Here is a 26,993-nt window from a genome sequence, read left to right as displayed (position 1 = left end):
GAGTGGTTTGTGTCTTTTCTTGCTGAACGGGGCAAATTTACCTTTCAAATGGTCTATTATTTGTGTTTGTGGGGCGAAGTAATCGCTGAAAAAGCAGTGCATGTTTACAAATGTGTTTGCATATGTGACTCACCTGCAGTGAAGTGTACAATCCTTGAATGTGCCTGAAATAGGCTGGGCGAGCACTTCGGCAAGCTGGAAAGACCCCAAGGCAAATTGCATCTGCTAGTAATTTGACCTTTTGAAATGGTGTATCATTTGTGTGTGTCGGTGGAGTATAAACGGAGCAAGTGTGTAGGTGAATAGGCAGTGCATGTTTACAAATGTGTTTGCATATGTGACTCGCCTGCAGTGACGTATGCAATCCTCCAATGTTCCTGGAATCGGCTGGGCAAGGAGTTCAGCAAGCTGGAAAGCCCCCAAGGCAAATGTTAGGATTTGTTTGTGATGTCTGTAAGCAGCTTTGTGGTAGTGTGCTTTGGGGTAGCATGGTGCCACCTGCAGGTCATTTTTCCTTACTGCATGTTTATGAAAATTAATGTTTAAACTGTATTTTGTGATCACATCATGGATGTGTGGTTTGTTTGGCTATTTTCTTGCTGAAGGGTGCAAGTTTACCTTTCAAATGGTGTATCATTTGTGTGTGTGGATACAGTATGAACGGAGATGCAAAGTAATCACCGGAAAAAAGCGGTTCAAAATTATAATAGATTTATAGATTATTTACAGTATACACAGAGATGCACTTCTTTGGCTTACTACATAAAGTCCTGATGGTTTAATGTGTATTTCTGGGTTAATAGAGGTTACTGAAGAACAACAAGATATTTGGTGATTTTTTTCTTAAAGCAGGGCGTTGTGTTTTACAATTGCTTTGGAGAGCAGATGAATTTGTTACAGCACAAAGAACATTACAGCCATTATGTGTCAGAGAGATTTTTTTAATTTCCACTTTCCCAAATGTAGTATTTGTTACGTCCTAATGTTCTCGTGATGCGCAATTGGTTCTTGGTAAAATAGTCATGCTCGAAACACAATTTCAAGATTAAACTATGCCCTGTGGGAGGTTGCATGGATATTGCTTAGGAGTAAATGACTAAAGTTGCTTTGGACTTTTGACTGTTATAATTTCTTTCTACGTAAAGTTCCACATTGGGAAATTGCTTTAGCAGGTAGCAGGCAACCATAGGCTATGGGAGGTCAAAGTGAAGTACTGGTATTGCAGCTCAGTTCCATGTGAAAACAAACACAACCTGTGGATAATGGGGAGTATTTTTTTCCAATTGGAAGAAAGCAGCCTTTTTTTTTTTCTAATCACTGACAAACCAGAGTATGCACATTCAGCCTTGTGCTTATCACAACACATTTTGTAAAGTCTACAAGTGCAGATATTGAAAGGAAACATGGTTCTTGAAACAAACACTGCAACGATGGCTTTTTAACTAGCTCTGTGTGCATGTCTGCCTGCCACTAGGGTTGAGCGAAACGGGTCGTTCATTTTCATAAGTCGCCGACTTTTGGCAAAGTCGGCGTCTCATGAAACCCGATCCGATCCCAGTGTGGGTCGGCCACGTGGAACGCGAACTTGGCGCCAAAGTCGCGTTTCGAATGACGCCTTCCCCGCCATTTTTTTGAGCCAATTAATTGTGGGCAGCGTGATGACATAGGTTCCGGCTCCTGCGGCATCATAGTGCTATGTTACGTTTTCGGACGTAGTAATTTCCGGAGTCAAAAAATAACATATGCCTTGCACGGAGGAGAGAGAGAGAGAGAGAATAAAAAAAATAATTTCATTGACATACATTGGGTTTCGTGTTTCGGGTTCGTGAACCCGACTTTACAGTAGAATCGGCCGATTCCATACGATCCGACATCCGAGAAGGTCGGGTTTCACAAAACCCACCTCGATCCTAAAAAAGCTAAGGTCGCTCAACCCTACCTGCCACTTGGCTGAATGATTTCGAGCCTCCATAGTGGGGCAGGTTGACCAGCCCAGCTGTAGAGTCTGTGTGCATCTATTACAGTATTAGGAGAGGTGTTAAGTAGCAGGTTTTACAATTAGTTAGATACATGGAATATACCTTTTTTTTTCTGTGCACTATAATTAGTATGGTAGTAAATCTTTTAGGTGTGCACTGATATGTTGGTTACTCAAAGCCAGGGCGTTTCCCATGAACGTGTGATTGTGAGTAGAACACATAGCAAGCATATTTTGGCAGAGACGTGTTTAATTACATGTCTGATACTGTGTAAATGACTAAAATATCTGTTGTACAACCTCAGGGATTTTCTGTGTCCTTTTTAAAAAAAAAAAAAAAAAATCTACGCATACAGTGAATGGGGCAATTCTATCTCAGACATTTTATAGCATTTTGACTCCCTGGAAGGGAAGTAACGGAATGCCGCTGCTTGCCTTCTTACTTAGCGGTTTCTATGCTGTTACAGAACAGATTGTACAAAGTTGCTTACACGCACAGCCACCTATCCATTTATTCTCCATCTGACAGTGGCGGTCTTTTCACCAGGCTGGAAGGAAATGGGGGGACTCTTATTTTCAAGCATTCATAATTGTGGATTCCAGAAGTGGGACACACATCAGACATTTATGCCATACGACATAGCCACTACCAAAAGCATCACCTTCCCTGTTGTAATTTTGTGATCTCATGTTGCAACCACAGGGTTGCTGAGTCAGTAAGCTAAACCACCGACTCAAGACTGACTCCTAAATTTCCCTAACTTCTGACTCCAACTCCACATCATTGTTTTATTACTGTGCATCTCAACTAAAAGCCCAGATCCTTAGATGAGGAATAGAACTGACCTTTATAGGACGTTTCATAACTTTCCCAAATTAATATGAAACATTTACAGAACATCCTGCACGGAACCCAATTTATTATATATTTTATGAGACTGTCCATTTTATACTGACTCCACCAAAATGGACACCGACTCCACATCTCCGACTCCACAGCCCTGGTTGCAAGTGTGCTTTCACATCATTATAAGTGGTGCATTTCGGAGATATGGGTTAACTTTTAATTAGTCTTGTGCTAACAGTTGGGTTAAAATAATGTTCTAAAAGACATGCTCCTTAATCCAGATTAATATTTATGAAGATAAATTCCATCCAAGTTGTAAGTAATATTTGTGTTTTTTTTTTTTTTTCCTAGGTGGACAGGTCTGATATGAACACGCTCAGCTTGCCTCTCAACATAAGACGTGGAGGATCAGATACCAACCTTAACTTCGATATACCAGATGGCGCCCTAGACTTTCACAAAGTCAAACTTTCTGCCGACAGCCTGAAGCAGAAAATTTTGAAAGTCACAGAGCAGATCAAAATTGAACAAAGTGCTCGTGACGGCAATGTGGCGGAGTACTTGAAACTGGTGAATAGTGCTGATAAACAGCAGGCAAGTCGAATTAAACAAGTATTCGAAAAGAAGAACCAGAAATCTGCTCACTCTATAGCACAGCTGCAGAAAAAACTAGAACAATATCATAAAAAGTTAAAGGAAATAGAGCAAAATGGCTCTACCGCCAAAAGTACCAAGGATATTTCCAAAGAAAATCTGAAAGATCTACAACATCCTTTAAAAGATGTCACCAGCGTTACTCGGCCTGCTGCCCCAGTGGAATCCTGTAAAATGGGTGTACCGGGGGTATCATTGACTCCGCCAATGTTTGTTTTTAATAAATCAAGGGAGTTTGCTAATCTTATTAGAAATAAATTTGGAAGTGCCGATAACATTGCTCATTTAAAGAATTCGCTTGATGACTTTCACCCAGAAAGCACTTCCAGAAACTTGAGTGGTAGTGCCACAATAGTGACAAAACCCAAGTATGTAAGTGATGATGAGTGTTCTAGCGCAACATCTGGTTCAGCAGATAGCAATGGAAACCAGCCATTTGACGCTGGGCGGACAAATACTGCCGATAGTCAAGATCTTGCTGTCTTTCTGGATGAGCTGAGAGAAATACGAGAAGCTCAGTCTCAGCTGGCAGAAGACATTCAGCAACTCAAATTACAGTTTAAAAGGGACTATACCATTATTTCCCAAACATTGCAAGACGAAAGATACAGGTAAAATCTCATTCCATGTACTTTTTTCTATTTTGTATCTTTTTATTCACATTTATTGCATTTAAAATGAATCCTGTCAGTAGGATCAACTCTCCTAAACAGTCTATATAGGCATGCAGGTCATAGAAAGTTGAATATAATGATACTTTGATATCTGTGATCTGATGTCTTACTCCAAAGAAATCCACATTTTTCTTAATATTTATATCGGCTGTTATGATCTATGGGTTCTACATAGAATCTGCCTCTACATCACCCATGTTAAAATCTGGCCTGCAGAGAGTGTATTTGACCCCAGCCTGGCATCCCACTTTCAACTGTATCGGTATCCTGTGGGGCCCATTATACTGTATGGAGGACTGTGTTGGATCATTATACTGTATGGAAGGCCATGCAGGGCCCATTATATTATATGGAGAACTTTATAGGGCCCATTATACTGTGTGGGGATCTCAGTTCGGGAATCGGTCTGTGTTGGTGTCACCATACTTTGCTGGGGTGGTAGAGGGGGGCTTGGGTACAGTACAGTAAGGTCATCATACCGTGTGTGTGGAAAGTACTGTGGGGGAATTTGCTGTGAGGGTATCTTGTTGTGTTTTGGAGGCACTTTTGTTGTCATCATGCTTTATTATCTGTATTATACAAAGTTATCCTTTGTTGTTACATATTTAAATTAGCAATTGAGCCAAATGCTTTTACTGCTCTTACATGACATATTATTCCAGTATGCCTCATATGTGATCATGTGTTGATTTTGTTGTGAGATCTATTAATTAAATTGTACTTTGTTCATGGAACAACCTACTTTAAGTTTATTTCCATATGAAAAGGTTCGTCGTTATACTTGAGAAAGAAAAACTTCCTCAATTGTAGACATTTTTATTAATAAACATCAATGTTGGCTCACAACTTTGTCCAAGATTTTAATTTTGTCCCTCTGTGTATTTGAGTTTGACATCCCTGCACTTAATTTAGATCAAAGGGTACATTAACAGTGTGATATGTAATGATTGCCCTATGCACTACTGATCTGTATATCTCAGTGCTAACACCCACTTTCCTTTAAAATGAGCTCTGGAGGCGGATTATCTGGGAGCTCTGTGTCTGGCCCATAGATGTCAATAGCAAATTTACAAATGTAGATTTTTCTAAAATATGACATCAGATTACAAATATCAAGGTTTCATTTTATTCAACTTTCTATGACCTAGATGCCCGTGTAGACAGCTTAGGTGGGTTGATTCTAGTGACAGAATCCCCTTTAACCCCTTGACGACATTTGACGTAAACTTGGCAATCATGCGGGCAAAGGAGCAGTTCCTACACGATCGCCGCTGGGAGCTCTGCTTATCTGAAAGCCAAGCCTTGTCTGTCACTGCCATGTGTGGTGCCTGCATTGCCCCGTGCCATTTCACCCCCTGAATGCTGCGATCAATAGCGAAGCAGTGTCGGACACCCCCGCAGCAGCACCGCTGGGCACCCGCAGGACCGCCTAACACTTACTCATCCCAGCCTGTGGTCGGCAGCAATGGTACCGGTAAGGTATATCCGCATTATAAGATGCACCCCCATTTTCCCCCCAAATTTGGGGGGGGAAAAGTGAGTCTTATAATCCGAAAAATATGGTATATTGTGGCGCCGTGTAAACCAGGGAAATCGATGTAAATACTTATATGCCCAAAAATTGCAAAAGTATTCTCGCATTGATACCTTTATTGGCTAACCAGACAAAAATATATTTGCAAGCTTTCGGAGCACAATCTCCCTTCTTCAGGCAGGATTACAAAATAAGCCAATGATTTAAATTTAGGCATTTTGTTACAAATGGAGAGGAGGTGTGAATGTTCCCTTAAGGTACCTTCACACTAAACGATATCGCTAGCGATCCGTGACGTTGCAGCGTCCTGGCTAGCGATATCGTTTAGTTTGACACGCAGCAGCGATCAGGATCCTGCTGTGATATCGCTGGTCGTTCAACAAAGTTCAGAACTTTATTTGGTCGTCAGACCGGCGTGTATCGTCGTGTTTGACACCAAAAGCAACGATACCAGCGATGTTTTACACTGGTAACCAGGGTAAACATCGGGTTACTAAGCGCAGGGCCGCGCTTAGTAACCCGATGTTTACCCTGGTTACCAGTGTAAAATGTAAAAAAAACAAACTACATACTCACCTTCGCGTCCCCCGGCGTCCGCTTCCCACACTGACTGAGCGCCGTAAAGTGAAAGTGAAAGTACAGCACAGCGGTGACGTCACCGCTCTGCTGTTAGGGCCGGCGCTCAGTCAGTGCAGGAAGCGGACGCCGGGGGACACGAATGTAAGTATGTACTGGTTTTTTTTTTTTACATTTTACGCTGGTAACCAGGGTAAACATCGGGTTACTAAGCGCGGCCCTGCGCTTAGTAACCCGATGTTTACCCTGGTTACCCGGGGACCTCGGCATCGTTGGTCGCTGGAGAGCGGTCTGTGTGACAGCTCTCCAGCAATCAAACAGCGACGCTGCAGCGATCGGCATCATTGTCGCTATCCCTGCAGCATCGCTTAATGTGAAGGTACCTTTAGTTATCTGGAGTCCTGGTAAAAGTGCAAATTGCCCATGTAAGTGAGTCTTAAATCCAGGTGGTAAATAGAGTCCCATTGTCAAAGAATTGAACATCCTTATCAGGTTGAATTCCCAAATTCTTCCTTAAAGTGACCTTTTAGTATTAAGACTTTTAAATCTGTCATACAGTGTCCATATCCAGAGAAATGTTTTCCCATTGGTGTCCAATTCATTCCTGATTGTGTGTAGATTCATCCTTGTTTGTAGTTTTTGCATGGTTTCCCCAATATAAAGCCCTCCAGGTCACCTTGTATATTGTATAAGCTACACCACATTGCGGCATGCAAATATTTCCTTAAAAAACAATCTGGCCACAGAACCAACTCTGTAATTTATCAGGTTTGCGCTCCATCACAACTACCGTATTTTACTGACTATAAGACACACTTTTTCCCTCCCAAAATGTGGAGGAAAATGTGTGTGGGGGGGTGTCTTACAGTCCGGATATATTGGTTGTGGCTGCGGTGGGGAGTGGTATCGTAGGAGCAGCGGGTCACAGAGGCAGGAGCTGGCAGCTCTGGCTAACTCCTGTGCCCTCTGCTAAAGAGAAATTAATATGCACTGCATTCCACGCCCATGGGCATGGAGGGCAATGAATATTCATTTCTTGCTGGCATCCTGATATGATTGATTGGCCCCATCCACTTGCTGGTATAATTGGCCCCCAATCCCAGTCCTGGTATGCACGGCCCCATCAGAAAAGATTTAAAAAAAACCCCAAACATTTACTCTTACCTTCCTTGCAGTCGCAGCATCCTGCTCCGGTGCCAGCAGCTGATTAATGCTTGTAAGCAGCGCATGGCAGGGACATCATGCATTGCTCACAAGCAGATCATAGCTGCCGGAATACTCATCGGGTGTTCATCGGAGATCACGGTGAGTATCCAATCCTCTTCAGTAGCGCGCACTGTCAGCCGCCTGCTTCCTGCTGCTGCCGGCAGTCACGTGTGCCAATACTTAAGAAAAATGAATTTTCTGAATATTTTTATTTTGGGGCATAATATTTACATGTTTGGATATTGAGAAATTGCTTATCAACCCTTCTAACTTCCTAACAAAATAAATTGTTTAAAAAAATGATGCTTGTTATCTCAGAATCACTGGGATACATTGAATCATTCCAGAGTTATTATCACATTGACAGTGGTCAGAATTGTAAAATTTGGCCTGGTCAGGAAGGTGAAAACAGGCTCGGGGTGAAATGGAAACTGTTATGCTTAATTTTCCCTGTGGCAGCGCTGCAGGGGATCACCTGCCATCTTGTTCTCACAGAATACAGGCGACTCTACAAACACAAATGGATTTGCCAAAATCAGACAATCCATTTATGCACAATTCAAATTTTTATTGTTAGTAGGTAGTCATTGAGATGAAAGACTTCATGGTGTTTCCTGTGGGTTTAAAATGAGGGGAATTTGTTCTCAAGGGTTTTATCAGAGAATCTGTTTTTCGTGACCGTAAAGCTGCAGATGGCCACATATTTGCTCTGAACTGACATGTAAAGTGAAAAAATATATTCATTGGAACCATACACGTGAATTGCAAACAAGCAAAATACTGGCCAGCACCTTCTAACAGACTGGAGCAAGTGTGAACAAGTGCAAGCAGCTATGCCTGCATTATAGACAGACCAAAGAATGCAGCAGCACTCAGTATATGCTAAGATGTATACAAACATTGACTATAGAGAATGTAAACCGCCTTACTGCTATATAGAATATATTTGTAAAGTGGAGGTACTTGGCGTACATATTGCTTGGTCCTGTAAGATGAAGACACAAAAGAGCATAGTAAAACCAAAAACACTCGGTTTCAAAAAATCACAGTAATCTGCAAGTGCTAGTAAAAAGATAAAAAAAAAACCAGGGTATTTGGTTGATACGTTTTTTGCTCCACCAAACGTCAAGGTATATCCATATAGAGCAGTCCTAACTGATGTATGCAATCCCTATCTGATGTATTTAAAACCTGATCATCTGTATATTACATGTGTGAACAGGGTTCAGAGAGGACATGTCCATGTGGACACGCTGAGTGGAACAGCTTTTGTGCAGATAGCCCACAAGGAGTGGTGGGTAACTCCCTAGTCTTGTAGAAACAAGAGAACAATTATGGAAACAGGAACACATGGGCTACTTGCACAGTGAACAAGTCTGTAGGAACATGTTCACACACCACCACCACCACAGGTTCCTGTTGGTCCTGTAAGAGCAGAGGTGGAGACTCTCTCTTTTTTGATTAAATACTGATTGGTGCATGCAGTTTTCTTCACCAGAATGTAAGAACAGGATGTAACATATTTTGAGAGGTTTATTACATTTCTACAAATGTATTGAATGGCACCACTTTTTACACATGTAAGCTTCCTTATCCTTATGCTAGCTAATGGCAGGTGTAAATTACACCAATATTGTCTGTCACTGGTTTATCGCAACAGAGAGGGGCCAAAAAAAGTGGTGTCCGATTTCACATACTCCTGCACTGATTAGAAGCACTTCACCATCATATTATACAGTTCAGCTTTCTTCTAGCAGTGCAGAGGTTAATCTGTTCAGTTGAGAGCACCTGTAGTTTTTCTGCTTTGATGGTCTCGGCTGTTCAGTGTTGACAACTTACCTCTGGCAATAACGGATTGCCAGTGTTATAGATGTTGGTTGTTTGAGGAGGCGTTTGGATTGTTGTGAAGAAGACTGTTGCTTGCTGATTTGTCTGTGCATATTCTCATCCTCTGTTTGGTTTTTCCATCGTTTACTTCCCTGTGTTCCTCTGTTTGTAAATATTTGTATGATTGGTATTTTCATTTATCCCTGTACGTCTTTCCTTGTTAGTTTGATTTGTGTATTCTTATACACAACTCCCCACTTCCCCAGGTGGGGGAGGGGACAAATGAGGACTATTTTAGGAGCTCAACAAGGCACGTGGCCCCAGTGCCTTCATAATCGGAAATAATCTGGGGAGCAGGGATAGCTCGAGCGCCCCTAGCTTTAGGGATAAGGAAGGAGCCTCTAGCCCTAGGATATCCTGCAACAGTGTTGTGACACTGTCATTAAGAATGTTTGGCATATGTTAGATTTCTTCTTGGCCACCTCTCTCTTCTAGACAATTTATAAAAGTATTGAGGAAGTTACAAAAGTCAGCAGGATTTCACTCCCTCATGCTATTTATATATGTACTAGATGGTGGCCCGATTCTAACGCATCGGGTAGTCTAGAATATGTATGTACGTGGCACTTAGCACAGCCACGTAGTATATAGCACAGCCACGTAGTATATAGCACAGCCCACGCAGTGTCTAGCACAGCCCACGCAGTGTCTAGCACAGCCCACGCAGTGTCTAGCACAGCCCACGCAGTGTCTAGCACAGCCCACGCAGTGTCTAGCACAGCCCACGCAGTGTCTAGCACAGCCCACGCAGTGTCTAGCACAGCCCACGCAGTGTCTAGCACAGCCCACGCAGTGTCTAGCACAGCCCACGCAGTATATAGCAGTGTGGGCACCATATCCCTGTTAAAAAAAATAAATAAATAAAAAAAGTTATATACTCACCCCCTGGCGTCCACCGAAGCTGTCCCGATGCGCGCGATGCTTATGCCAGCTTCCGTTCCCAGTGATGCATTGCAAAATTACCCAGATTACTTAGCGGTCTCGCGAGACCGCTAAGTCATCTGGGTAATTTCGCAATGCATCACTGGGAACGGAAGCTGGCATAAGCATCGCGCGCATCTGTGGACGTCGGAAGGTGAGAATAGCACAATGTTTTATTTTTTTTAAATTATTTTTAACATTATATCTTTTTACTATTGATGCTGCATAGGCAGCATCAATAGTAAAAAGTTGGTCCGGGATGGGGCGACACACTGGCACTGACTGGAGGGGAGTAGGGAGGGGGCACTGACTTGGGGAGAGTAGGGAGGGGCCAATTTGTGGCCGGACTAAGCCTGTCTCTGATTGGCTAAGATAAAGCTCTTTCAAAGACAAGTCCAGCAATACCTTTACATTGAAAGAAATCGGCATTAGAATTTATATGCAAATGAAGCTGTAGAACTATTTGTAGACCTGAAGCACCTCATTGCAGCTCTATTACCCTCCCTGAACCTTTTCCCCCTGCTCCACCGATGCCTCCTTTGCCTGAAGTCACACAGCATAGAGGCCATCATCCAAGAAGAAGGAATCGATCTATTCGGTCTTCCATTTCATTTATGTATCTATTCAAACGCTGATTTCTCTGTAATGGAGGAACGGACTGGCCATGTAAAGGTATTGGTGGATCTCCAAGTTGCAGGGTGACATCCGCTGACCGATTCCATTTAGCCACATTTGTAAAACTTAGCTATTTGGTGCTTGTAGTAAAGCATACCCTTTTGCCTACAATGATGTCATTGCACTTTCCTTTTATAGTTTTCTGTTCTCATATGAGCCATTTAATTTCAAACATCCTGATTATGTCGCCATTATGGTCTGTGCACGTAGTGTTTGTTTCCAAGTGCTGGGTATCAATATTCCCCTGCTATAAAGGTAGTTGAATCATTTTATTATGTATGACCTTTCTGTTCTTGTTGGTTGTTTTGGCTAGGGTGTTAACTCTGCAAACAGAATATCTCGACTTTCATCATATGAACAACTTAGTCAGCGCCAGGATTGTAATTTTTATGATTTCTTTTTATAATTATTTTATTTTCAAGTCCAAAGGTTTATGATTTAGTTTAATGCTTATTTAATAACAAAATCTATTGCGGTCTATAATTTCTGCAGTAAGCTGCTGGACTACAACCCTCGCGAGGCCTGGCCATGTTTGGACTATGGTTGCCTAGAACTCCATTGTTTATCCGTGGTGGTTACCAGTGAAAACAATATGGCTCCGGAGTTCAAGTTTTCAAACTATGCCTCCAGGCACAATATTTATCACTGCCCAGCAAGATGGACCATGTTCCTTTGGCAGGAGTGAATGAACAGCTATGAATCGCCCTGATTGCACCATATTTTATACATGCACTACAAAGTAATGCCAAATATTGTTTTTATTGCTAAAATAAAACAAATAAAGAAATATTTAATTGTCATAAAATAGGGAAAGACTGATTGATTTAAAGGGCACATGTCAGGGCTAGTAGAAAGTCCCTGGTAATTACGTGCTAGTTTGCATTGTAATGGGTGTTGTAAATATTAAATTTGGGTATAAAGCTGGTATGTTTTTATTTTTGCTACTAGATATTTTTGTGTCAACACGGCCACTTTTTTCTATACAATTTCTGTGACACCTTTTAGTGTACATTTTCCATATAAACCGCGTTTGGAGAATTTTACCATGGGATCTAAAATAAGATTTTATTTTTTATTTTTTTCAACCAGTCATTTGTTGTTTTAAATTGGCAAAACTGAATATTTGGGAGCCACCTCCTACACTGCCCACTGTGGCTCGTGAGCAATGAGCATGTCCAAGAATTCAGTTGTGGCTGTAATAGTATTCACTGGGAGTGTCAGACCCCTTTAGTCCTATTTTCAAGTGCATTATACGAAAAAAGGTAGATTTAGTGGAATTGTTTGTTCTTGATGAGGAACTGAAAGTGTTTATTACACATTTTTGTTTTTAGATGACACTCCCTAGCTGACACGAACACATTTTCATTTAAATGACTTGTTAATGATACTGCTTAACAATGCAATAGAAGACCGCTCCACTTTGTAACAGCACTGCTCCAGTTAATGTATATGGCCACATCTTTAAACCTACGGGACCTGCCAGTTTTTATTTGTTTTTGGATTTTCATTTTTTCTTTCCTATAACGGTTTTAGTTTTTCAGTCTTTTTTAAAGCTATTTGAAGTCTTATTTTTTTGCGGGGCGAGACAATTTTTTTTTTTTTTTATATATACCATTTTGGTATAGGTATGGCATTTTGATCTCTTCGCACAGTGTATTTTATGGTATTACAGCAACCAAATACCGATAAGCAATTAAAATGTTATATCTATCCTAAAATGTTATCTGTAACAGCAGCATTTCACCCCGAAAATGATAAGCCCTCATACAGCCCAATCAAGTGAACAATTGAAAACGTTACGAGTCTCAAAAAATAGTGACACAATTTAAAGAAAAAAACAACCAATAAATAAAAAACTTTTTTTAACCCTAAATTAATTTAATAAATCTAGACAAGTTTGGTATCAATGTAATCATACTGATGAGGAGAATCCTATTGCCAGGTCATGTTTAACACACAATGTACGCTGTAAAAACAATTATAAAAAAAAAAAAAAGCAGTTTAGAATTACAGGGGTTTTTTTTTTTGGTTTTTTTTTTAATTTTCTCTTCACTTGGAATTTTTTTTTTCCATTTTCCAGTACACGGTCTTAAAATAAATGGCATCATTCAAAAGTATAACTCATTCCACAAAAAAATCAATACATCTATGTGGACAGAAAATTAAGTGTTATGGCTCTTTCAAGAAAGAAATGGAGATATGTGAGGACTGATTTATTTATTTATTTTTTTTGCCAAGCTGACTTTTTTTTTATTGATTACATTTTGGAAGTTTATGCGACATATTGATATTTTTTTACAGCATTTATGGGAGAGGGGGGCACCACAGTGACTAAAAAAAATAATAATAATTCAATTTTTTTTTTTGCCTTTGAACATGTTTTTATTTAATTTTTAATTTTTTTTTTTTTTACTTTACTTTTTAGTCCTGCCAGCCGTCCATACTCTTGACATGCCTGATTTCGTAAATAATAGTTTCTCTGCATTGTGCCATGCCATTCCTTTTGAGAAATGTTATATGAGAATTGACAACTCAATATTACTCTTCCTCTTGTCCTGGTGTCTAAACTTGGGTATCAGGAAGGCCTTGTTTATAACTTGTTCTCTCCAAGGCAAGCTTGAAGGAAAGGTTTAAACTGTCTGTAGTCTGGAACAAGGAAATGACCTAAAGCCACTTTGCACCAACACACCGCTTCTTAAAGTGAACCTGTCACTAGCAAAAAATGCTATTAATGTGCAGATATGGGGATAATCTGTAGGCTAATAGCGTTACTAACCTGCCCGCACTTCGCCGAGTGTTGCGGGGAGAACTTTATTACCCCCAGCAGCGTTCAGTTTTGGTCACGAGAGCGGCGCTGATTCTGGTTCAGTCACTGCTCTGGATATACCTAGCGGAAGTTGTACCCACGTCCCTGACAGCCGGCCCGAATGCAGAGCCAGTGTCAGTCCGTGCTGGGAGCGCGGTTACAGCCTCCGCTGAACCAGCACTGCGCCATAATGGAAACAGAATGCTGTCTGGGGGAATAAAGTTAATTTTCTCCCTGCAGTGTTCAGCTATGGGCAGGCATCGGGCAGATTAGCGACCCCATTAACCAGCAGATTAACACCATAGCTACTTGTTAATAGCATCTTGGCTGGTGACAGGTTCACTTTAAAGAACATGGCAACTGCTACTCTGCAGCTAGTTCTTCTAAACCACTATACACTTCACTGCTGGCATGCCATGCCACACATACCAAAACGGGACACTTTCATAGAGACTACTGTACTTTTCTCCATCCTACCTCCTCAAACACATAACCTCCAGTTGTCAGTTATTGTCAGGAGTGCCATCGGGTTCCATCTAAATGCCAAGTCACATCTGCCTAACTAAAGACACACAATGTTTCATTAATTCGGCATCTTTGTCACCTAGTAATATATAGTGTTTAGTTTAAAAACTTCTTATCAAAAATCCGGGGCTGGCCTTCTTGCTATATTTATGGAGTAACTGTCCAGTTAAAAAAAAAAATTAATAAATAAGTAGGAATACTTTTTTTCTTTTTCTTCTCCTGGACTAATCATTCATTCCCCATATTCTCAATTCACAAGGATAATCTGCATTTAGTGAATACAAATTTTGTAATTACCAAGATGGGAGATTAGGAGAAGCCAGTTGTTGCTTAGAAAGTTCTGTAGAGAACTGTAAAAGTCACTGCAGGAGAACTTGCAGCAGATTGACTGTGAAAAAAAACACACTGACAGATTCTCTTTAGGCCGGCGTCACACATGCGAGTTTTACGGACGTAAGAGCGCAGAAACTACGTCCGTAAAACTCGCATAACATACGGCACAATTATTCTCAATGGGGCTGCTCCTATTAGCCGTATATTACGGTTCAGTATTATACGGCTTTCTACGACCGTACAAAATCGCAGCATGCTGCGTTTGTCAGCGTATTGCGCAAAAAAATCGCCAATGAAAGTCTATGGGGGCGAGAAAAATACGGATTCCACACGGACCTGCAGTGTGACTTGCGAGAAATACGCAGCGCTGTTAGTGACAAGCCGGTAATTCAATTGCCGGCTTTTCATTTCTCCTGCACAAACCCGACAGGATATGAGACATGGTTTTCATACAGTAAACCATCTCATATCCCCTTTTTTTTTTTTGCATATTCCACACTACTAATGTTAGTAGTGTGTATGTGCAAAATTTCAGCGCTGTAGCTGCTGAAATAAAGGGTTAAATGGCGGAAAAAATTGGCGTGGGCTCCCGCGCAATTTTCTCCGCCAAAATGGTAAAGCCAGTGACTGAGGGCAGATATTAATAGCCAGGAGAGGGTCCATGGTTATTGGCCCCCCCATGGCTACAAACATCTGCCCCCAGCCACCCCAGAAAAGGCACATCTGGAAGATGTGCCTATTCTGGCACTTGGCCACTCTTCCCACTCCCTTTAGCGGTGGGATATGGGGTAATGAAGGGTTAATGCCACCTTGCTATTGGAAGGTGACATTAAGCCAGATTAATAATGGAGAGGCGTCAATTATGACACCTATCCATTATTAATCCAATTGTTTGAAAGGGTTAAAAAACACACACACACACACACATGATTTAAAAGTATTTTAATGAAATAAACACAGCGGTTGTTGTAATAATTTATTGTTCTCTCAATCCATTTCCAGGCCCTCGCTTGGCAAAATAATAAACGCACAATATACATACCTTCTGATGTCCGATCACTTCCCACGATGTAATCCATCTGAAGGGGTTAACTAATATTACAGGCACGAGCTGCGATAAACCACTCGCTCGTGTCTGTAATCCCCCGGCGAATTAAGGAAATGTAGGTCATTGGCCTACATTTCCTTCAGTCGCGGTGATGTGCCCCCTGGTGGATGTCCTCATATGACCTGGAGCGTGGGAAAAAGTTCCCAGGCTGCAGTTCATGAGAACATCCACCAGAGGGCGCCTCACCGCGACTCAATGTAAGTACAGATCCAGCTTTCCTTTCATTACCCGGGGATTACAGGCACGAGCGAGTGCTTTATCGCAGCTCGTGCCTGTAATATTAGTTAACCCCTTCAGATGGATTACCTCGTTGGACGTGACGTTTCAGCAGAAGGGTATGTATCTTGTGCGTTTATTATTTTGCCAAGCGAGGGCCTGGAAATGGATTGAGAGAGCAATAAATTTATTAAAACAACCGCTGTGTTTATTTCATTAAAATACTTTTAAATCATGTGTGTGTGTGTGTTTTTTAACCCTTTCAAACAATTGGATTAATAATGGATAGGTGTCATAATTGACGCCTCTCCATTATTAATCTGGCTTAATGTCACCTTACAGTAGCAAGGTGGCATTAACCCTTCATTACCCCATATCCCACCGCTACAGGGAGTGGGAAGAGAGTGGCCAAGTGCCAGAATAGGCGCATCTTCCAGATGTGCCTTTTCTGGGGTGGCTGGGGGCAGATGTTTGTAGCCAGGGGGGGCCAATAACCATGGACCCTCTCCTGGCTATTAATATCTGCCCTCAGTCACTGGCTTTACCATTCTGGCGGAGAAAATTGCGCGGGAGCCCACGCCAATTTTTTCCGCCATTTAACCCTTTATTTTAGCAGCTACAGCGCTGAAATTTTGCACATACACACTACTAACATTAGTAGTGTGGAATATGCAAAAAAAGGGGATATGAGATGGTTTACTGTATGTAAACCATGTCTCATATCATGTCGGGTTTTTGTGAAGGAGAAATGAAAAGCCGGCAATTGAATTACTGACTTTTCACAGATATCGCGCTGAATGAAATCTAAATACAGAATATATATATATGTGTCTCAATGACATATATATATATATATACACTGTATATATGTTTTCCCTAACATTTGAGCACATAAATCCATTCGATGTCGGTTTTGCAAGCCTGCGCGAAAATCTCGCAGTACGGATGCCATACGGATTACATACGGAGGATGCCATGCGCAAAATACGCTGAAACACCCTGACTACGGATCACTATTTTGGGAACATTTCTCCGTATTACGGCCGTAGTACGGACGTATAATACGTGGCGTATTGTCTTACGCCAAGTGTGACTCCAGCCTTAATTTGATGGCACCATGAGGTAGGGACAGAGACCCGGATTCCAGCGATGTATCACTTCATTTTCTGGGTGCAGCAGTTATCATAGAATTAGTCACCAGTCAGCCAGTGAGACCTGGCTCTTTGTGAGAGCAAATGCAGAGTGTTGTGAGGTCCTACTCTGCATTTTGGGATCCCACGATCCAGAAAAACACGATTTTGTTAATGCTGTTTTTCTAAATAATCTGTATCTAGGACTGCCTACTCCTTTATTAAAAAGGTGCAGTCGTAGATTAGTGACGGGTACCTTTTAAGTATTGATTTCTGTATGCGAGCAAGAGAAATTGCAGCTACACCCCCTCTTTTTCTCTCTAAAATTATATATATATATATATTTAGAGTACATGCATAAATTAAAGACTACTAGATGAGAAAGGTACTGTAGGTAGTCCTTTATAAGTTCGTCTAATAGAGAAGTGCTTTTATATCTACTGGCATTGTCTGTTTTATTGCCCTGTTTACAACTATTCACTTAAGTCCTTGACTTTTCTGCTGAGCAATTTTCCTGCAAACATCACTTATATATCACTTCGTGCCTGAGCTGCAGTTGGCTTTTCAAGAATTACATCTCGTTGACAGGCCAGAAATTGTACAAATTATCTAATTGTAAAGATGCCACAGGAGACTGAGCTCTTGAGAATGAATCATTGCACTACAAATATTTTTCTCTCCATGTTGCATGACTGTGTATTGGATTTCATGAATGTCTTACTGCAGTTACAATGGACAAACTCAGCCATTTAAATAGAGATGAGTGAGAACTAAAATGCTTGGATGTTCATTTTGATTAACAAGAAGTACCGTATATACTAGAGTATAAGCCGACCCGAGTATAAGCCGACCCCCCTAATTTTGCCACAAAAAAACTGGGAAAACGTAATGACTAGTATAAGCCTAGGGTGGAAAATGCAGCAGCTACTGGTGAACTTCAAAAATAAAAATAGATACCAATAAAAGTAAAATTAATTGAGACATCGGTAGGTTAAGTGTTTTTTGAATATCCATATTGAATCAGGAGCCCCATGAAATGCTCCATACAGTTCATGATGGCCCCATAAGATGCTCCATACAAAATACGCCCCATATAATGCTCCATACAGTGTATGATGGGCTCCATAAGATGCTTCATATTAAATTATGCCCCATATAATGCTGCACAAATGTTGATTATGACCCCATAAGATGCTCCATACAGATATTTGCCCCGTATAATGCTGCACATGGCCCCATACAGATATTTTCCCCGTATAATGCTGCACATGGCCCCATACAGATATTTGCCCCATATAATGCTGCACATGGCCCCATAAGATGCTCCATACAGATATTTGCCCCATATGCTGTTGCTGCGATTAAAAAAAATAAAAAATCACATGCTCACCTCTCAGGCCCCCGGCACTTGCTATAGCTATTCTCACCTTTCCCGTTCCACCGATGGCCGCCGCTGTGTCTTCCCCGTCCTCTGCACTGACTGAGGTAGAGGGCGGCGCACACTAATTTAGTCATCGCGCCCTCTGACCTGAGCGTCAGTGCAGAGGACGCAGAAGACACAGCGGCGCTGACGGTGGAACGGGGAGCAGGTGAATATTGCGCACTGCGTTATACTCACCTGCTCCTGGCGCAGTGTCCCTGGTTCTCTGGCGCCGACAGCTTCTTCCTGTAGTGAGCTGTCCCATGGAACCGCTCATTACAGTAATGAATATGCGGCTCCACCCCTATGGGAGTGGAGTCCATATTCATTACTGTAATGAGCAGTACCATGTGACCGCTCACTACAGGAAGAAGCTGCCGGCGCCGGAGAACCAGGGACACCGTGCCAGGAGCAGGTGAGTATTATTACACAGCTGCCGCTCCCCCTCCCCTGCCGACCCCTGGTTATGACTCGAGTATAAGCCGAGAGGGGCAATTTCAGCCTAAAAAAATGAGCTGAAATTCTCGGCTTATACTCTAGTATATACGGTATAATGGGAAATCTGATCATTTTTCCAGCAGAACCTACAGGGTGGTCTGAGGGGCAGTGAAAATGTTGAAATGAATGGAAAAAGTTCTGAATGGAAGAGAACAGCATAGGGAAGACCCCTGGAAGCATCTCTGACTCTCAGATGGCTGCTGAGAACAATAACGTCACACTTTTGCTCCACTTTAAGGACTGATAAAATCTTTCAAAATCGACTGAAAATTGGAATTTACTGGAACAAAAGTGAAACATTTTTTCATGTATAATGACTTTTATGTAAGGCAAAATTAAAAAAATTATAATTGAAGTAAACCAAAATTGTTTTTTTTTAAAAAAAAAAAAAAAATAGGAAATTTAAGTGTAATTTATGAAGGAAGCAAGAAGTGATAAAATTTAATGACTCAGATACACGCTGTATTAGACATGAGGAGTGCCTCCTACACATTGTGTTCAAATTGTAATGTAGTGTTACTCCAAGACTCAAAAAAGCTCTGCACACAGTGCAAATCCTGCCAAAAATTGCAAGCTGGGTCATCCATACACCTTTGAAGGCACCAATTGGAGTGTCTCCTAAAAAAAAAAATTAAACTTTAGTTGTGGTACTTCTCCACTCGTAAAGGCTTTGCACAATGTGCAAAGCCAGGAAAAAATAAGTAGGTCATCCATAGACCCTAGAAGTCACCAACTGGCGGGCCTCATTCAAATATTGAACACTTAAAACACTGTGCTGCTGTCATCTGGTGGTGTGGAAAAGTTTGGTGTAATCCAGGCTTTGTTCATTGTTATCAAAGTGAGCCCGTCGGCACTTTCTGTTGAAAGGTGAAAGTACATGTCTGTTATGCACTAAAAACACCCACTCAGACAAGACGCTAGCGGCAGGGCAGCACATCACCTCCAAGGCATAGAGGGACAGTTCATGACAGGTGTCCAGCTTATGAGAGGAATTAGGGAGTATACTGGTTTTGGCAATCAGGTATTGCTTGACCATCTTTAAATACTTTTCCCTCCTTGTCAAAAATACCTGGTCATCAGGCCTAGACACTGGGTGGGTGTCATGAAATTAGCCCAGGACTTTGACAGTGTACCCCTGCCTCTGCTTTACCTTGTGTGTCTCCCTCGCCTTTCCTCTTTGGTTGAACAAGAAAGCTTGCCCCCCTGCCATTAGCGTTGTCTAATGGGAATTTTTTCAAAATATTTTCCACAATGGCCTTCTGGTATAGCACCATTTTAGAAGACCTATCCACCTCAGGAAGAAGAGATGCATAGTTCTTCTTATAGCGTGGGTCTAACTGGGTGAACAACCAGTACTCCTCTTTGGTTAAGATGAATGTGACACGAGAGTCATGGGAAAGGCAGCGACACAAAGTCTGCCATATATGCCAAGGTCTCTACAGCCAACACTTCCCTGTCTCCGCTATGATTACTACTCTCCATCCATTCCTCCATCTCTTCCTCCTCATTCCTCTCCTCAGCCCATCCACGTAGTAGAGATGGGATGAAGCTTGTGTGAGTACTAGCCTCTGTTGTGCTATCAGCCAGCTCCTGTTCCTCCACCTCCTTCTCAGCCTACACCTCATTGTTAACCAATCTGCGCTGACCAGATGAGATGAGGCTGGGTAGTAGCTCCCCGTCTCATGTCTTCCTCCGTCTCCACCTGGTCCGCATGCAAAGCTTCATGTTTAATAGTCAGCAGCAACTGAGAGGCACAGAAGTGAGATGCTTGTGCTGATGATGGCGTCATCGCCTCTCACCATCATTGTGGAGTCCTTGGAGTCTTGGAGAACTGCACAAATGTTAGACATCCATGCCCACTCTTCAGTTGTGTGGAGTTGTTACTTGCATGCGCTGCTGCAGCACTGCCAGAGCAGCGGCAGCTGTAGCTGACTTCTGGAAATGGGTGCTGATGTGGCGTACCTTGACCAGAAACTCTGGCAAATCTGGGTAGGTTTTTCAGAAACTGCTGAACTACAAAGTTGATCAAGTGCGCCAAGTATGGTGCATGTACATGACCATGCCTGGTTGTAGGTTCAGCGGCAAGAGCCACAGATTGGTCTGTTATTCCTTTCAACAACTGTGTTATGGTGTGTGGTTTGTCTTCTAGACAAATTTAGCTTGAGCAGAGCCTGTTTTAACTTCGCTGAAGCGGTGCTGCAGAGCTTCTAGCTGGTGAGGATGGTGTGCTCTAAGATAACACATCAGAGATGAAAGATGAGAGGTGCAGGAACTGGTGTAGGAGGTGGAGGAAACCCTGAGAGAATTTGTGTCAGCAGTCTTCAGCATTGGTAACACGTGCCATGCCAGGGTTGGACTCTGACCCCGGCCACCACAATGTTCACCTAGTGTGTCGTAAGGGAAATGTAGAAACTATGGCCACAATTGCTTGTCCACGCGTCTGTCATTAAGTGGACAATCCCAGTAATCTCGTTGTTAAGGGCACAGAAGTTATTCCTGTACACGTGCTGGTACAAGGCGGGGTTGTGACAACGGGAGACATAGTGGCGGCTGGAGACCGATTACTGAGGGACCAAATTTGTACGCCTGTAGCAGGGCAATTTTTTTGTTTCATTTCAAACTAACAAAATTTCACACAAAGCAGGTTCTACAGTATATAGTCAATTTCTAGAACAAAAATATTTTGCAAACTGTACCAGGCCAAGCAGTTTTTTTTAAATTTTTTACCCACCATAATTTTAGACAAAGCACATTAAACTGGATGGATGACTAATTAAATCCAGAAAAAAAATTTGAATATAAATATTTTGAAATTTTATTTGATGTACTCATAAGTGCAAAGGTAGGAAATAATTAAAGGGGGGTAATACAGTAATCCTCTTGAAGTGTCCGCTGCTTCTCTTTCCTCGGGAGGCTGTGGGGACTGCTTCCACCTGCTCCTGGAGCCCGATAACCAGGTGCCCGGGCTGTAAGTGACCTGCCTTCGGGTAGTTCTGGAGACCCCCGACATGTAGAAATGGGTGATACCCCCCCTGTGTCATCACATGCCCTGTCTCGAGCCACCTCGAGAAGCCTCTCCCAGGCTTGTTCATTCCTCAAGAAGGGTTCATTTTTCTCCTTTCCTTCTCAGAACAGTCCCACTGCAAACAAGTGACGTTACTCCTCCATTTTGAGGAATGTGACCCTGGTTCCAGCCGTCAGCTCTTGCAGCCTTCTAGGCAAGTGTTCCTTCTCTATTGCCCTCTGGTTGAATGAAATGTGATCACCGGTCCCAAACTTTTTGATGGACCCCCATCTCTACCCCATCGTGTGTAACTACCTCCCTTGGGATGGCAACTTGTGACTAGAGGTCCCGCTAGCATTTCTCCAGGCCTGGTTCTGGCTCTCCTCCCAGTCTAGCCCCCCGCATTCCACTCACTAGTTCCTTGATCCTGGCGCTTCTGTATGCAGCTCTTGACCATAGGCTCCTGCCACCTCCACTCTTACGCCAGCTTGCTCTGGCTCCAATATACCACTGGCCACTCCCTCACAAATCTCCCGTGCCTCTGCCATTTTTGTTGCCCATAGAGCACGTAATACTCTATAGATGAGTAATTGAATATAGAAAAATGTCAGCACTATTTAAGAGTGTTATATAACAGAAATGTACCACAAAGCAACTAATACGCTATAGATGATGATGAATAATTTTTTCTCACCCAAAAATAGAATTGTGGTAAACTTCTGCAGATATATATATATATATATATATATATATATATATATATATATATATATATATATATATATATATATATAATCTATCAGAATTCTGATGCGCATTATCAGTGGTGAGTTCAGATAGACATATATTAAATAAATAACAAAAAATAAATATATCTCACCACTGCTGCATAATATGTGGACAACTGCAAAACAGCATAGGAACAAAGACAAGGACCTCAAGCAGTCATATGTCCAAATATAAACAAACTTTATTGGTACAAACAGTTAAAAACACCAGAACACAAGTGCATAGAAGGGCCAAAAAGATGACAATAAGTGTCAACGACCTCATGCTGAGCCCAAGATACAGAGTGACCCTGACATAATAATACACACAGGAGAGCTCAGCGGTGCCACATAACACAAATCAAATATCACAAAATCATAATTAAATACGACACCGCATCCACATCACCTGATATAGCTGGTAAGTACCGCAGGGACACCCGTCACCGGTAGATAGATAGATAGATAGATATATATATATATATATATATATATATATATATATATATATATATATATATATATATATATATATATATACATATATACATATATATATACATACATACATACATACATACATACATACATACATACATACATACATACATACATACATACATACATACATATACACACAGTGGGGCAAGAAAGTATTTAGTCAGTCAGCAATAGTGCAAGTTCCACCACTTAAAAAGATGAGGCGTCTGTAATTTACATCATAGGTAGACCTCAACTATGGGAGACAAACTGAGACAAAAAAATCCAGAAAATCACATTGTCTGTTTTTTTTATCATTTTATTTGCATATTATGGTGGAAAATAAGTATTTGGTCAGAAACAAAATTTCATCTCAATACTTTGTAATATATCCTTTGTTGGCAATGACAGAGGTCAAACGTTTTCTGTAAGTCTTCACAAGGTTGCCACACACTGTTGTTGGTATGTTGGCCCATTCCTCCATGCAGATCTTCTCTAGAGCAGTGATGTTTTTGGCTTTTCGCTTGGCAACACGGACTTTCAACTCCCTCCAAAGGTTTTCTATAGGGTTGAGATCTGGAGACTGGCTAGGCCACTCCAGGACCTTGAAATGCTTCTTACGAAGCCACTCCTTCGTTGCCCTGGCGGTGTGCTTTGGATCATTGTCATGTTGAAAGACCCAGCCACGTTTCATCTTCAATGCCCTTGCTGATGGAAGGAGGTTTGCACTCAAAATCTCACGATACATGGCCCCATTCATTCTTTCATGTACCCGGATCAGTCGTCCTGGCCCCTTTGCAGAGAAACAGCCCCAAAGCATGATGTTTCCACCACCATGCTTTACAGTAGGTATGGTGTTTGATGGATGCAACTCAGTATTCTTTTTCCTCCAAACACGACAAGTTGTGTTTCTACCAAACAGTTCCAGTTTGGTTTCATCAGACCATAGGATATTCTCCCAAAACTCCTCTGGATCATCCAAATGCTCTCTAGCAAACTTCAGACGGGCCCGGACATGTACTGGCTTAAGCAGTGGGACACGTCTGGCACTGCAGGATCTGAGTCCATGGTGGCGTAGTGTGTTACTTATGGTAGGCCTTGTTACATTGGTCCCAGCTCTCTGCAGTTCATTCACTAGGTCCCCCCGCGTGGTTCTGGGATTTTTGCTCACCGTTCTTGTGATCATTCTGACCCCACGGGGTGGGATTTTGCGTGGAGCCCCAGATCGAGGGAGATTATCAGTGGTCTTGAATGTCTTCCATTTTCTAATTATTGCTCCCACTGTTGATTTATTCACTCCAAGCTGGTTGGCTATTGCAGATTCAGTCTTCCCAGCCTGGTGCAGGGCTACAATTTTGTTTCTGGTGTCCTTTGACAGCTCTTTGGTCTTCACCATAGTGGAGTTTGGAGTCAGACTGTTTGAGGGTGTGCACAGGTGTCTTTTTATACTGAAAACAAGTTTAAACAGGTGCCATTACTACAGGTAATGAGTGGAGGAAAGAGGAGACTCTTAAAGAAGAAGTTACAGGTCTGTGAGAGCCAGAAATCTTGATTGTTTGTTTCTGACCAAATACTTATTTTCCACCATAATATGCAAATAAAATGATAAAAAAACAGACAATGTGATTTTCTGGATTTTTTTGTCTCCGTTTGTCTCCCATAGTTGAGGTCTACCTATGATGTAAATTACAGACGCCTCTCATCTTTTTAAGTGGTGGAACTTGCACTATTGCTGACTGACTAAATACTTTTTTGCCCCACTGTATATATGTGTGTGTGTGTGTGTGTGTATATATGTATATGTGTATGTGTGTATATATATATATATATATATATATATATATATATATATATATATATACATACATACATACATACATACATACATACATACATACATACATACATACATATATGTGTGTTTGTATATGTAGCAACGGACTGCAAAGCCCTAATTCCTGCCTAGAGATTGTTTTCAGCCACTCTCCTTGCTTCTGCAGCTCCCTCTCACTTCCAAGATTAAATGCACATTGTATCTGATACAAACAGTACTTTTCTTCTCAGTGCCATAGTCACAATTCTGACTAGCCGGCTCCTTCTCTTCTCTGTACGTGAGCCCAAAGTCTGGCTTACAATGAAAACCTATATAGCCTCATTCTGACATCCCGTAGTCTTCCATTGTAAAAGAGACTTCCCGGTCACACAGAGCGCAATGTGTGATCCAGAGAGACTGCAGAGCGGGCTCTGGAGAGAGCAGCGGTAGGTGAGTATATTAATACACTCACTACATTACAGGCACATATACACACATTTACTATAACACTTAATAGGAGTACTTCTTTAACCACAGAAATATTATTTTTGCCATGTTCAATTATCTATTTAAATATCTTCTAAAATACTGGACGGTGACAGGCATAGAAGTACATATTCATAGGAGAGGGAATATGTAAGTTCAGTCATCATTAAATCACCCTGCCATGTCAATTTGTAAGATATTAATTGGAGAATACTTGTACTGAGCTATAACAGGAAGTTTCAGGCTGCTATTTATTAGATTGTTGGAGGGCTTGTCTACTATGGAGCTGTGGCTGCCACTGTTTTGAGCTAACATGCCAGCTATTGCAATACACAATTTGACTGACTAGTATTACATGAATATCTTGTGTAAAACGTCTTTAACGTTTGTTAATAATCTATAGGTGAAAATTCCTTTGAAGGGAGGGGCACAATGTCAAATTCTGACTCATGCATCAAAAAATAACAAAAGTCCTAGATGTGTAGCAGCTGTGTCTGTGTCATACCCTGGAATGTATTAAATATTGCTGCTCAGGTCAAACACAATACCCCTATCTTTGGCATTCAATGGTTTTCAGTCATAGATATATGGTGATGGGAGAGCAATCTGAAATTCTCGTAGGTCATATTTATAGCACAGCAGACATGCAGTCAAACTTCCTTCTGTGTTGTTGTTTTTTTTTTTTTTTTATCATCCCATAATTTATTGAGGCTGAAAAATTACCGTAAGTGGTCACGCACAATCCGGTGATTAAATATAATAAATCTGAAACAATATTTTGGCTTCTTTAGAAAGAGTCTATAATATAACTCTGTACTTGTTGCCATGTTTGTCCACATGAGGTTGGGAAAAAGTGAAAAAGGTCAACGTTCGTGCTGCTTTTAAATCCTATCCATATGGCTGGTATTCATGCACACTATGCATTTAAAAACTTTTTTTTTTTTTTTGGGAACACTGCATTTTTGTTTCTACACTTAAAAAAAAAAATGCACAAAATAAATCTGCACCAAAATGAGCTAGAAAACCAAATTATCAGTGCGTATTTGGGTGCGAACACCTGAAAAATGTGAAAAAAAAAACCCGCCACGTATCTCCACGCGAGAAGGTGACCTGAAGGTTTTTCAGTAATGTTTAAATAAGGCAAAAATAAATGCGATCCCTAAAGGGGTAATGTCTGGGACAGTTGCTCTTCATCAAAGGTAGACCAACTGATTTCTGAAAATGAAACTGGTTATATGTTCTATGACCATGACTCTATCACAATGTGTAGAAAACGCCTTATAGGCTGCAGACGGACACTATCAACATGCATATTTAATAAAGCTGAGTCCTACAAGACTTATATGCAGGCTTCAGAGCTTAGCTGTTTGCTATTCGGGATTCTCCAGCCTCCTGATTCAAAACTTGGTAAATGATATTGTACTTAGTGCAGCACGGTGGCTCAGTGGTTAGCAC

At 41.4% G+C, this 26,993-nt stretch overlaps 1 protein-coding gene across 1 annotated transcript in view; it reads left to right on the top strand.

Moving 5' to 3' along the window:
* Positions 1-26,993, top strand: part of TMCC3 (transmembrane and coiled-coil domain family 3) — a 148,818-nt gene that overhangs the window by 98,103 nt on the left and 23,722 nt on the right. The window contains exon 2 of the mRNA XM_077265136.1: positions 3,177-4,090. Within this exon, the coding sequence (XP_077121251.1) occupies positions 3,177-4,090 (914 nt within the window). The remainder of the gene's footprint in view (positions 1-3,176; positions 4,091-26,993) is intronic.

The sequence above is a fragment of the Ranitomeya variabilis genome, chromosome 5 (assembly GCF_051348905.1).
Source record: "Ranitomeya variabilis isolate aRanVar5 chromosome 5, aRanVar5.hap1, whole genome shotgun sequence".
NCBI classification, from domain to species: domain Eukaryota; kingdom Metazoa; phylum Chordata; class Amphibia; order Anura; family Dendrobatidae; genus Ranitomeya; species Ranitomeya variabilis.
The sequence above is the reverse complement of the archived record's forward strand: the minus strand, read 5'-3'. Positions and strand labels throughout refer to the sequence as shown.